A 12,284-nucleotide genomic window follows, 5' to 3' on the forward strand; every position below is an offset into this window, starting at 1 on the left:
TCAATGTGTTACATCCATCCTCTATTTTGGACGGATTGGAGATGGTCTAACACCTCTCTTTTTCTGGTTTTAGTGATTGAATGTAAAATCGCTTTTGTAAAAGGAACTCCTCATTTGAGGAACTCTTTACTGTTTATCAGTCTTCCTTGCTTGTCTCAGAGCCTGCTAAAATGAACACCATGATAAGCTCAATTTCGCCTAAAATGGCGTCAATAGCCACCAGAGACTTATACTCTATAACCTCAAAACCTCTCTATCTCACCCACTTCCGCCCTCTAACATGCGCCGCGGCCACCACCGCCTCATCATCACTCTCCTCTCTGGCGCGTCTGGTGCAACACCCACCTGACCTAATCAAGTGGGTCAGAAAAGAAGGGGGTTTCGTCCACCAATCCGTGAAGATAGCGCAGGTCGACCCATATGGTCTTGGGCTGGTGGCCTCTGATGAAATCCCAAAAGGGTCTGACCTAATTGCCCTCCCCCATCACTTGCCGTTGCAGTTTGGGTCCATTGAAACGGACGGTGGTGATGGTGCTTATTCTGTGTTGGCTAATTTGGCTCGTCAAGTTCCTGGTAAGAGCTTTCACTTTTTTTGCATGTGAATCCTCATAATATGTGGCGTGAATTGTGTTTTTGAGTTAGTTTGGATAAAGGATGATGTGCATTGTCAATTACGTGTTATATTTCAGTAAGTTAGAAGAAGAGACGTGTTGGAATTTGTCATACATCGATTAATTATCACCTTGAAAACTAGTATATGAGCTGGGTGGCCTCTCCCTTCATCGAACATTGGTTTTGAGTTGCCTTCATCGGACATTGGTTTTGAGTTTCCTTCATCGAACATTGGTTTTGAGTTGGATGCTTTAACATGGTATCAGAGCTAGTTTCCGGAGGCTTTTTCCCTTTGTTTGTGCCATAGTTGCACTTTTTTTCGTTGTGTTCCGTACATTCCGGATCCTTTGTTGACCTCTCCACGTACAAGTCGGGGGTCGCACGTGCGGGCGAGTGTTGAGATTTATCCCACGTCGGTTAATTATCACCTCAAAAACTAGTATATGAGCCTGGGCAGCCTCTCCCCTCATTGCCAATTAGTTTTGAGTTGGATGCTCTATGGTTAAAAATAGTAAAATAGTAGGGGTCGGAAAATTGAAAATCAGGCTTTAAGGGATTAAAGATTTGTTCTTTTTTGTGTTTGTCTGATTTGGACATAAAATTTCCAGCCATTTCAATAGGGTAAAGGAGATTGAATTCTGATTGATGAATGCCTTTGCAAGAAGGGTTCTCTTGTTTGGTTTCTGAGGCTCTTTGAATTGGGTATTTTACTTGGAGCATGAATCTTGGAACTTGTGACAAATGTTGTGGGTTTTGTGGAAATTGAGAACTTGGGATCATTTCCATTGGACGCTCAAGTTGTTAGTGTAACAAGGGGATGTGGTGAGATCTTTTATATGTGTTAAAATAGTTCTGATTGCTAGAGGTTTCTGTTAGTGACTGTTGATCTGTTGCTAGCCATTATCCTAAATTTATGATTTTAAAACTAACCGTTCCGTGTTTTACCTCTCCATTTTTTAGTTGTAAAGTTTGACGAGTTTTGTATCAGTAATGCTATTATGTTCCCATAAGCTACCCGTTGTACTTGTGTCTTCGGTCAAGAATAGAAAACATATATGCATCATAGGCTCACAATAAGTACCATACATTGAGCATTCTCTAAGGCCAAATGCAACTATTTTATTGTTTGGGGAACACTTGACAAGAAATACTATAAGCATTTTGGTTGCATCTTGGAGCCATTGCCTTTGGTTAGCACCTGCATGCGGGGAAGAGCAATTGTGTTGGAATGTTACAGAATATTACTGCACGAAAATAGTCCCAAAAGTTAGAAAGATGGGAAATGAATTTGTCGTAGTTATCAGAGTAGGACAATAACTTAAATTAAAAAAAAAAATCACATGTATTCATTAAACCAAAGCCACTTCTCCTGTGCAAAGGTTCAAACTAATATGACGACTCCAAGTCTAAGCCCAGGCTCACTGGTACTCATCTTTGATTTGTGTCCACCAAGAGGATAGAACTGTGACAACTGTCCTAACTGAGTGGTCCAGGAATGCAATCAAATATAAGTAGAAACCTCTTTCTTTCCGACATTGCAGAACTATGGAGCACGGGTACCGGTACGCGGTACGGTACGGGTACGGGTACGGAAAACGGCAAAACCCCAAAAAAGTAGGGTACGGGTACGGCGGGGGTACGGCGAATAGATATATAATTTTTTTCTATTTTTTATTGCTTTAAATGAAATATAAACCCATTTTACCAACAAAATGTAAGATAGATAAAAGTTCGAAGTTCATACATCAAGTTCAACGTGCCTAGATCAAAGCTAGACGAGTTCCTTGTTCCTTACATACCAACAGTACTTACAAACATTGACTCACTGTAAACGTGTATGTGTATATAAAAGAGAGAGAACTTACGTCTTTTGTTCCGATTTGGAGCCCTAGACCGCTGCCTCTCTCAGTGACTCAGTAAACGTGTATGTGTATATAAAAGACAAAAAAATTACACAATAAGCCCATATTTTATAATTATTTACAAAAAAATCCCTGAAATTTTGAAAAAAAAATCATTTTGGGCTAAAACGTACCCATGCCGTACTCATGCCGTACCCTTGCCGTACCCATGCCGTACCCAAAATTATCAAAAGTACCCGATCAAATTTTGCCGTACCCATGCCGTACCCGGTACGTTTTTGCCGTACCGGCGCCGTACCCGTACCCGGTACGGGTACGGCGACATTTCTGAAGTACCCGTGCTTCATAGTTGCAGAATAAGAATAGGGGAAAATGAGAATTCTTTTTCTGCTGCAGGAGATAGTGATCTGAATTATATTGTATTAGGTGCCATTGGAGTATACTGTAGCTTTTCCTTATTCTGGTGAAAGTGTTCGAAACATTATTGCAGTGTTATAGTTGATACTGATTGTTGTCTTTAAAATATGATGTTAGCTGCCGAGTTTGTGTCTCTCTCATGCTAAGATTTTCATCTCGATTCCTATTATGTGATATCCTGACTCTTGTATATTAGTAAAGGTTCCATTTTATTTCTATAGGTCTGTAACTCTAGTTTTCATAAATTAGGCTAGATTGTGTTTTGAATGTGAGAGGTAAACTGGCCTATTGGAGCATTTGGCAGAGGAGCTGTGGGCTATGAGACTTAGTTTGAAGTTGCTGCAAGAGAGAGCAAAGACAGCTTCGTTCTGGTGGCCATACATCAGTAACCTTCCAGAAACCTACAGCGTACCCATTTTCTTTCCTGGGGAGGACATAAAGAACTTGCAATATGCTCCTCTTCTTCATCAGGTATTTTTATTCCCCAGCTTAAGGCTGAGATTCTCTAAGTACTAACTATTCAAAGGAAAACGTTTTGAATCCAACCCAAAAGCTTAAGCTATTGGTGGACAGGTCCCTTGTGTATTTTAGGTGATCACTCATTCCTTATCCAAGTAGTGTGGAATTATATTCTGCAATGACATAGGCTCTTCTAAATGAATGAATTATGCTCCGTACTCGGTAAGGACATAAGATATGTGTCTGGCATGTGTATCTGGTTATTCACCTAGCAAGCATATTCTGTTTATCGAGTTTAGTACATAATCAACAATAAAACTCCCATATTACAATTAAGGATGTAGTACTTTATGGCTCCTTTTGCACATTATTTTATATCCTATAAAAAGTAGTTACTATTGTGTTGCGTCCCTGTGTCCTTGGACATGGGTCCATGTATTACAGAAGAATAGTTTGACTGTAAGGAAAAGTGGAAGCCAGCCATATGAATGCAAAGGGCTGAAAAAGTCCCTGAAGTTGTCTTGGTAAACAAGTAGAAACCTTCACAATGCCCTACATGAATGTCTGTCGCTCTTGGATTCCCTTGAGTGGGTACATTTGAAGATATTTATAGTCTCCTCACACCAGGTAAACAAGAGATGCCGCTTTCTTCTTGAATTTGAGAAAGAAGTGAAACAAGCGCTTGAAAATCTAAAACCAGATGACCATCCTTTTGGAGGCCAAGATGTAGATACATCATCCCTAGGATGGGCAATGTCAGCAGTGTCATCCCGGGCTTTCCGATTGTATGGAAAAGAACTGCCAGATGGGACTCGCATCAATATACCTATGATGCTGCCACTCATTGATATGTGCAATCACAGTTTCAGTCCGAACGCTGAAATTATTCAGGAAAAAGTTATGGGGAACCCAAAGATGCTAGTTAAGGCAAGTTTCTCTCTCTCTCCCTGAGAAATAATATGTAAGATTCATTGGATGATAATGGAATTCTTGCCAGTATTTTTTCTGGACCTATGCTAATGTTTGTTCTTATTGCCTGTTCCACTTCTCATACCCATTATTTTGTTTTCTCGACTCTATGCTCACCAGGTTGTGGCAGGAACACAGATCAAACAAGATGAACCGTTAATACTTAACTATGGTTGTTTGAATAACGATCTTTTCCTTTTAGATTATGGTTTTGTTGTACCATCAAATCCCTTTGACTGTATTGAACTCAAGTATGATGGAGGACTTCTGGATGCTGCAAGCTCTGCAGCTGGGGTTTCATCTCCTAACTTCTCTTCACCAGCTCCATGGCAGCAGCAGATTTTGTACCAGCTAAATTTGGATGGACAAGCTCCTCTTCTCAAGGTTTCTTGCTCCCCTAAAGATAATCTTAAACGCGCGCACTCACTTGTATTCATAATATATTTGCGTATATTATTTGTTTATCTACTTTTCCTGTCTCAGTTTATGAGTTAAGGGTATTATCTACTTCACCATGCACAGATGCCATTGCTCAAAGAAAGCTTCTTTCTTCTCTGCACTTTCTTAACCTCAAATTTGGGACAATCTTACGTATACCAAAGCCCAGTGACTTAAAAAGAATCTCATCGGCGAATGTGTCCAAATTTTTGCGTCTGAAAGTCTCTAGCTTCTTATGATGTGTCGTATGAAACAGCTTTTTGTTCTTATCATGGAGTTCATGAACTTTGCACAATAAGGCTTTCGGCATTTGATGACCCAATGAGTTCATGCCCTTCCCCTTTTGATTAGTCGGGTTATGATTGAGGGGATTTATAGTTCCAAAGGATGTGTAATCCTCGTAGCTGAGAACGAGGCAATTGCCAATACCACATCCCCCCAAGGCATTGGTAATTGTTTTGTGAGATTGGTGGTTCAATGGATTCGTACTTCCTCCACCAGTAGTTATGTAACCTGGGTTAAAATGTCATAATGAGGTCTTATGTAATATGTAACAAATCATATCATGTAATTCGTCCATTCAAACATGTCCACTTGTAAGCCTATGAATTAGCCACAAATCAAAAGTTTTCTGGCATCTGTGAGCAGCTTGTGGATTATGACTGCAGAATGTTGACAGATCTCTCACTATCTTCAAATACTTTGGAACCTTAAAAATGTCCCCATCATTGCAACAATACTTGACGCCATTTTTTCTCTCTTGTTTCTTCCTAAAGGTGAGCATAGGTGGTCCAGAATTAGTAGAAGGCCGATTGTTGGCAGCCCTAAGAGTACTCCTTTCAAATGACATGGAAAGAGTACACAAGCATGATTTGAGTGCACTCAAGTCATTGTCTGTGGAAGCCCCTCTCGGAATTTCAACTGAAGTTGCTGCTTTAAATACCATTATCGCTTTATGTGTGATTGCGCTTGGAAGTTTCCCGACAAAAATAATGGAGGACGAATCCCTACTGAAGCAGAACGTATCCGGTTCAACAGAATTAGCAGTCCAGTTCAGAATACAGAAGAAGTCTATGATTGTAGATGTGATGAGAGATCTAACAAGGAGAGTTAGGTCACTCGTTTCAAAGGAATCAGACACTTCTCGTAGTTAAGCTCCCATTTTACATGATGGGAGAGTCTATGAAAACACGCTTGATCACTCTGCGATGCCTCAATTTTTGTGGACATCTATGGTGCTTTTCTCTTTTGCATTATTTTGGGTCAATGCCATTACTTACTTTCCAACGCTCTATTAGTTTTCTCATTTCTAATTGTATGAATTCTTGATGTTTTTCTTAAGTTGTATATTCCGATACTCATGATAGGCGTTCTTCGTATTTTCTTTTTAAGTTACATTTGCTAGGTTTCCTGGACTAAAGGGGTGTGTATTGGTTGAGGGTCCATGTCAAATCATCAGACCTTTCTAAACTTAGATATCAAGTTGTTGTGTATGAATCCAAGTAATGTGGTACTCTTGGTTATTATTTTGCAAATAATCTGGAAAACAAATTGAAATCGCGCGGAAGAAGAAAAACTAAAACTTTTGTACGTCATTCATGTCAACAGCTTAAAATGTTCATTCTCTAGTTGATGTGGAGTTTTTTCTTCTTCAAATATCATAGAAGGGTAGAGGAACAATGTTTAAATCGCACACGAGTGTCGAACATGTCCTACGCCCTTACATACGCCCTTACCCCGTGTCCCGTTTACCAGACATACGATATTGCGGGGAAATTAAAAGAGTATGTAAAACTGAATATCTGCTATGATTTCTTTAATTTTCTTCTGAATCTTCCCCTAACAAACGACCAACGAAATAAGTTTTAAGTTTCGACACTACAACAGATCGAAAGCTCTTATTGTCTGACAGGAAGTTCGATTGTAGAAGTTTCATACGTTGGGGGTCCCCACAACATTTGTGCATCTGTGAGCACACAAGGCACATAAGCAAAAGGAAACTATTGGTCCAGCACCATGAAGACCAAATCTTTATGGGATTGTGGTCAAATGACGTTTGATATGCTCGGCTCGGCTAATAGGATGATACTAAGATTTTTCACATGAGGACATTGACTACTCCAGATGAATGATTTTGTGGGGATTACGAAAGATTTTTGTATTAACTTTAGAGTAATATTTATTAGCTTTATTATAGGTATTAAAAAAGACATAAAGGAGTAGTATCTTTTAAGGTATTTAAAAGTCGACGTAAAGGTATTACACCTTTATCAGGGGAGCACAGAAACGAAAAGATTGCTGATTCTCTAAGGTTAAACATGTACCAATGATATCTATCTCTCATCAAAAACAATTTTTTTAAAAGAAACTAAAAATGGATAGAAGAAAGCTCTAAAATCCCCTCCCTCGCAAAATTGGAAGTGATGAAACAACTCAGATCCCCTGTACCCAATTCTACATGTACTTTTGTTTCTGTGCAATTTCAACAGCTATTTGTAAAAGAGCCTTTTGTGGGAAACAATACCTTAGATTCCTTTTACCCAATTCTGCATGTACCTCTGTTCCTATGCAATTTTGGTATTACAGAATTGCACCGGAACGGAACAGAAGTACACGTGGAATTCAAGATTTGAGTTCATGAAACAGAGGTTGCTGAGACAGAATCCATCAAAACCGAGAAGACAGCAAACAAAAATTACCAAAAATCCTACACCAAAATATGTACAAGGTAAAGATAAAGAAACCCAAAGGTAGTAAAAACACAAAGAAAACAGAAAATTCCTACTTATATAATCCTAAATGGATTCCATGGCACTGAAAATCCATCTCATATTCAGACTCTGTTTGGATCACGAACTTTTGCAGAGATCTACCAACTGAAGCGAAAACCATAACAGAAGCAAAAGAAATACACGATCCAAACACAGCCTCTTAACTGTTCCTGATGATTGATATCTACGAGTTGCCTACTAAGATGGGTCTCTCAGCCAATCCCAGAGGCGAGCGCGACCGCTGCTGCAGCTTCTGGCGGTGGCCGGTGATCTCGCGAAGGACGGGTCTGATCTCGGGCTGATCCAACGAAGGCTGCTTGATCTTCTCCATTTCCTGCCTGATCTTTCTCACTTGGCTGTGGATGGCTACACCCAGATACGGGTTGTGTTCTTCCTCGTCGTTGTTGTTATGGTGGTTTTTGTTGTTTTCCATTTCTTGCCTCTGTTTCATATCGAGGATTCCCACCTTGTACACACAACGCCCTTTGCCTCTGTTTTGCGTGGGTAGTTATTTTTCAATTGTGTGAACTTGTATTTATATACGTGTGTGTGTGTGTATGTGAAGGGTGATGGATGGATGAAGTAGTAAGAATGAAGGAAAGGGTCACTGCCCGTTTTCTCGTTTGAGACGACTTTTTAGAACCGTGTAAAGAAAAGAATCAAGTGCTTCTCTATTCACACCAAATTATTCTTGAGGTTGGCATATTTACGGAGCAACATGATCTCGACAGTATATTTCGGCTTTAGACGGTCTGGATTTAAATAAATTTTTTTGTGTAGAAGAGTTACATCTGGACCGTCCGAAACCGTCCGAAATACTCTTAAGACGGTTGCGATTCATCTTTTGTAAACAATTGTTCACGAAACCCTGCGTTAAAAAGATTTTTCTCATTATTCTTAACCCGTTCCACATTCCAAAATAAATACTTAAAAAATATGGACCTATTTTGAAGCTTAAAAAATTTAAAATAATAGGTTTACAAAAATAATTTTCAAATTTTTTTTTGCAGGGTTTGATAGATCTCAAACAAGATTAATATTGCATATTTTTTAATTTCAATAAGTCTATTATTTTTAAGTTTGAAAATTACAAATAAGAACTTAGTTTTTAAAAGGGTAAACCGGAACACTAAGGCTCCGTTTGTTTGGGCGTAAAATATTTTTCGGTAAAATAATTTACCTATTTTTCAGTGTTTGATTGTGTAAGAAATGAGAAAAACATTTTACATGTAAAATATTTTCCATTAATTGGATGAAAATGACTTACTCTTAAATCTTCCGTAAGTTATTTTTCGAAAGAAACCCGCTGCCTTCTATTGCAATTATCGTTGCTCAGTTTTCTCGATCGTCAGTCCTGACCCGCGTTCAACTCCAATATTCTCAAATCTCTCTATCGTTTAAGGCCCCTCCCCACTCTCTCTACACTATTTTGTTGATTTCTAAAAATATTTTTAAGTACCAACCAAACACCGAAAAATATAAGTTAGAAGTTTGTTTTCTAAAAAAATATTTTACATGAAAAATATTTTACATTGTAAAACATTTTACATCGAAACAAACGGAGCCTAAAAGTATACCCTCAAAAGTGGAATGCTTTTTTTTTTTTTTGGTACGTCGGAATGCTTTTATCACCATTTCACCACTTCCTCAAATTATACTAAATGTCCTATTTTTTTTTGTCCCTTTTGACTCTGTTTGGATCTTGAAATGCGCTATTTTTCATGTGTATAAGCCCCGTTCCGCTTAGGAAAATAAAGTAATTATTTGAAAAATAAGTACTTACTTTTTGAATTAAAAGTGATGTATTGTGAGAGAAAAATCCATCTCATAAAGTGTGAAGTAAGTACTTAAAAAATAATAACCATAGTGGAACGGGGCCGTAATGTTTTAAAAAAAATGCACTAATATTTTACATATTTATACATATAATTTGATTTTAATTAGTATTGTCTAGATCAATCATTCAGCGCTAGAGTAAACGAAAATCAATTTAAATTTGTAAGAAAATAGATCATGTAGCTCAACAAAACAAAATAAACTAGGCCCAAAAGTTTTGGATCATAATAAATGTCTTTATTAATTGTATATAGTGTTTTGTATAGAGTACCAAACTTTTTATTAATATATTTTTATTACCGTTGAGCTAAAATGCTGCAGTCACTCTCGGCCCGAAGGAGTACGAGTGTAAATGGATTTCTCTCCCTTTGACTGGGTTTGTAGAAGGTTGGGGAGAGCCTGATAGCAGCGGAAGTGGCGGCAAGTGGAGGTTGAGTGGGTGTAGGGTTATTGTTTGGAACATTCTAAGGGCGTGTTTGATAACAAATTTCGTTTTGGGAGATTCGTAATGAGGTAAAATTAGGATTGAGATTGGCAATGATATGAGATCGTTAATGAGGAAATGAATTTATTCATATTAGGGGCCCATAGGATTATTATTAGTCCAATCCTCCCTTCCAAACCTCCTATCAAACATTCCCGTCGAACCTCCTGGGGGAGGGATAAGCATCGTGATGTTCTTCTACCAGAAATACCCTTTCAGTTGAATAGAAATATTGAACTGCCCTTGGCGATTGGAATTAACATTTTTTCCTTGATAATTCGCACAAACAAGAAAGATATCTAGATAGAACAAGAGAGTAACACAAAATTGTGTACAACATGTTGGTGCGACATTACGTAGTTGGCAATCACAATTTTTTTTTTTTCAATTGTCAATCGTATTGTGACACTTTAACTTGTGGCAAATTGTTGTATACGCTGTTGGATTAGTATACTTTCACATTTGAGCACTCTATCGTCCTACTTTATGGCTGGATATTTTGTTGATAAGCAAGTCCAGGAACACAACGCATTGTTGGATCAGTATACTTTCACATTTGAGCACTCTACCGTCCTACTTTATGGCTGGATATTTTGTTGATAAGCAAGTCTAGGAACCAGGGTTGGAGCCAGGATTTTCGATAAGTGGGGTCGAAAATTTGAATCATGTATGAAGAAGAAGACTAGTACCTGTTTAGACGATGAATAAAAGTTGACGCGAAGACGTAGAGATCTCTCCGGTCTCCAGAAACGGAGAAACCTAGTTTTTTTCTTCAAAGAGCAAGAACGAATGAAATGCTATTCACGTTTTGGGGATTTTTGTGGGTGGAAATTCTATTTTGACTCCTTTTTTTCCCAAGTACAAAACCCTTATATATGGGTTGGGGCAAAAATGAATTTTAAAGGGGGGTTAAATGAGTAAAAATTGGGTGAAAATTATACCAATCTCTAAAAAAATTTGGGAGGCAGCGAGGTCAGCTGACCCCCTTGACTCTTAATCCCTCCGCCCCTGCCAGGAACACAACGCGACAAATTTTAGAACAATTTACATTTTGCGGCATGCATTTTGTAATTTAATGCATTGTTATATTTTATACAGTACTATGTTGTTGAAAGTTATTGTACCTAACGCAGTAGACTTATTCTGGTTGATTGAGATAGGCCATTAGTTTGTTTGAGATATTTTTGGTGTTAGCTGATTTGTACTGGCTTTTTTGTTCGTAGAGAGCTGAATTTGGGGATTAACCTCACCGTTATCCTTTCTTTGCTGATAAAAGAAGAAGAAGTATATATTGAGTTTGAGGGGGTCAAAAGATTGAAGGATCATGCAGTTGTCAAAGCGGATGGCCAGCCCCGTTTAGACTACTACTACTATTGGCTCTCTCTCTCTCTCTCTCTCTCTCTCTCTCCATATATATATATATATTTATTTATTTATTGCCCAGATTTTATGATTTTTAATACCGTTGCTGATTTTTTTGCGCTTTTTTTTCCTTGTTATCGTAGTTTGTAAGGATTTTTTTTTTAGGTCTATGAGCTCAAGGGACAGAGCCATAAATTTTGGTTAGTATGGTCAAGAATTAGATTCATATGCAACTATAGCAAGTCCTAAAATAACAAAATTAATAGGTTAATTATAAGATTGATATGCACAAATAATTCATTTTTGCCTCATAATTGGCCTCAAAAGACTTGTTATATTTGTAAAATAATATATGATAGTCTCATTTCTAACACTATCAACTCTCGAAAAGAAGAGAACGCTTGAGATTTTTATGCATCTAAAACAAGTTGTGGCAAATTTAGAGATTTTTTGTGGGGTCAAAATAACAAAATTTGGTTGCAAACTATCAAATGTTCTGGTGGAAATGTAACGCCACGATTTTTCGAAAGCAATATAAAATAAAATCTTAAGAAAATTTGCTAAATAAATATAATTTTCCAAAATAAAGTTTAGCTATTACAGTCACAAGAAAAATTTACTGATTCAAAATACATTAACTTCAAAGCTGACTCTAGGCTTGATACAAATCCGAAGCATACTCGATCTTCGTTCCTGATATTCTTTCCGTGTCGAACTGCAGCATCTTTGAATCCTCTCCATAGAATCCTGCGCCCTCTGGCAAATTGATCGCCGAAGCAAACGATTTGCCAGGATACAGACGTATCCGTGAGTGATAAATCACCCAGTAGAATAATCCAATCCAAGCTATCATATGTTCTGGTGGAAATGTAACGCCCCGATTTTCCGAAAGCAATATATATAAAATAAAATCTTAAGAAAATTTGCTGAATAAATATAATTTTCCAAAATAAAGTTTAGCTATTACAGTCACAAGAAAAATTTACTGATTCAAAATACATTAACTTCAGAGCTGACTCTAGGCTTGATACAAATCCGAAGCATACTCGATCTTCGTTCTTGATATTCTTTCCG

General features: G+C 37.8%; 2 protein-coding genes across 2 annotated transcripts; one reads left to right on the forward strand and one right to left on the reverse strand.

The window, feature by feature from the left end:
- The first annotated feature begins 86 nt into the window (after positions 1–86).
- Positions 87–6,118, forward strand: LOC131302124 (uncharacterized). Its single transcript, XM_058328756.1, has 5 exons — positions 87–573; positions 3,196–3,362; positions 3,978–4,277; positions 4,440–4,703; positions 5,534–6,118. The coding sequence occupies exons 1-5, from the start codon at positions 171–173 to the stop codon at positions 5,909–5,911; spliced, it is 1,512 nt and encodes a 503-aa protein (XP_058184739.1). The 5' UTR covers positions 87–170; the 3' UTR covers positions 5,912–6,118.
- Positions 6,119–7,419: 1,301 nt separating this feature from the next.
- Positions 7,420–8,048, reverse strand: LOC131302126 (uncharacterized). Its single transcript, XM_058328757.1, has one exon. The coding sequence runs from the start codon at positions 7,977–7,979 to the stop codon at positions 7,713–7,715; it is 267 nt and encodes an 88-aa protein (XP_058184740.1). The 5' UTR covers positions 7,980–8,048; the 3' UTR covers positions 7,420–7,712.
- Positions 8,049–12,284: the final 4,236 nt, after the last annotated feature.

This window comes from Rhododendron vialii, chromosome 9a (assembly GCF_030253575.1).
Source record: "Rhododendron vialii isolate Sample 1 chromosome 9a, ASM3025357v1".
NCBI classification, from domain to species: domain Eukaryota; kingdom Viridiplantae; phylum Streptophyta; class Magnoliopsida; order Ericales; family Ericaceae; genus Rhododendron; species Rhododendron vialii.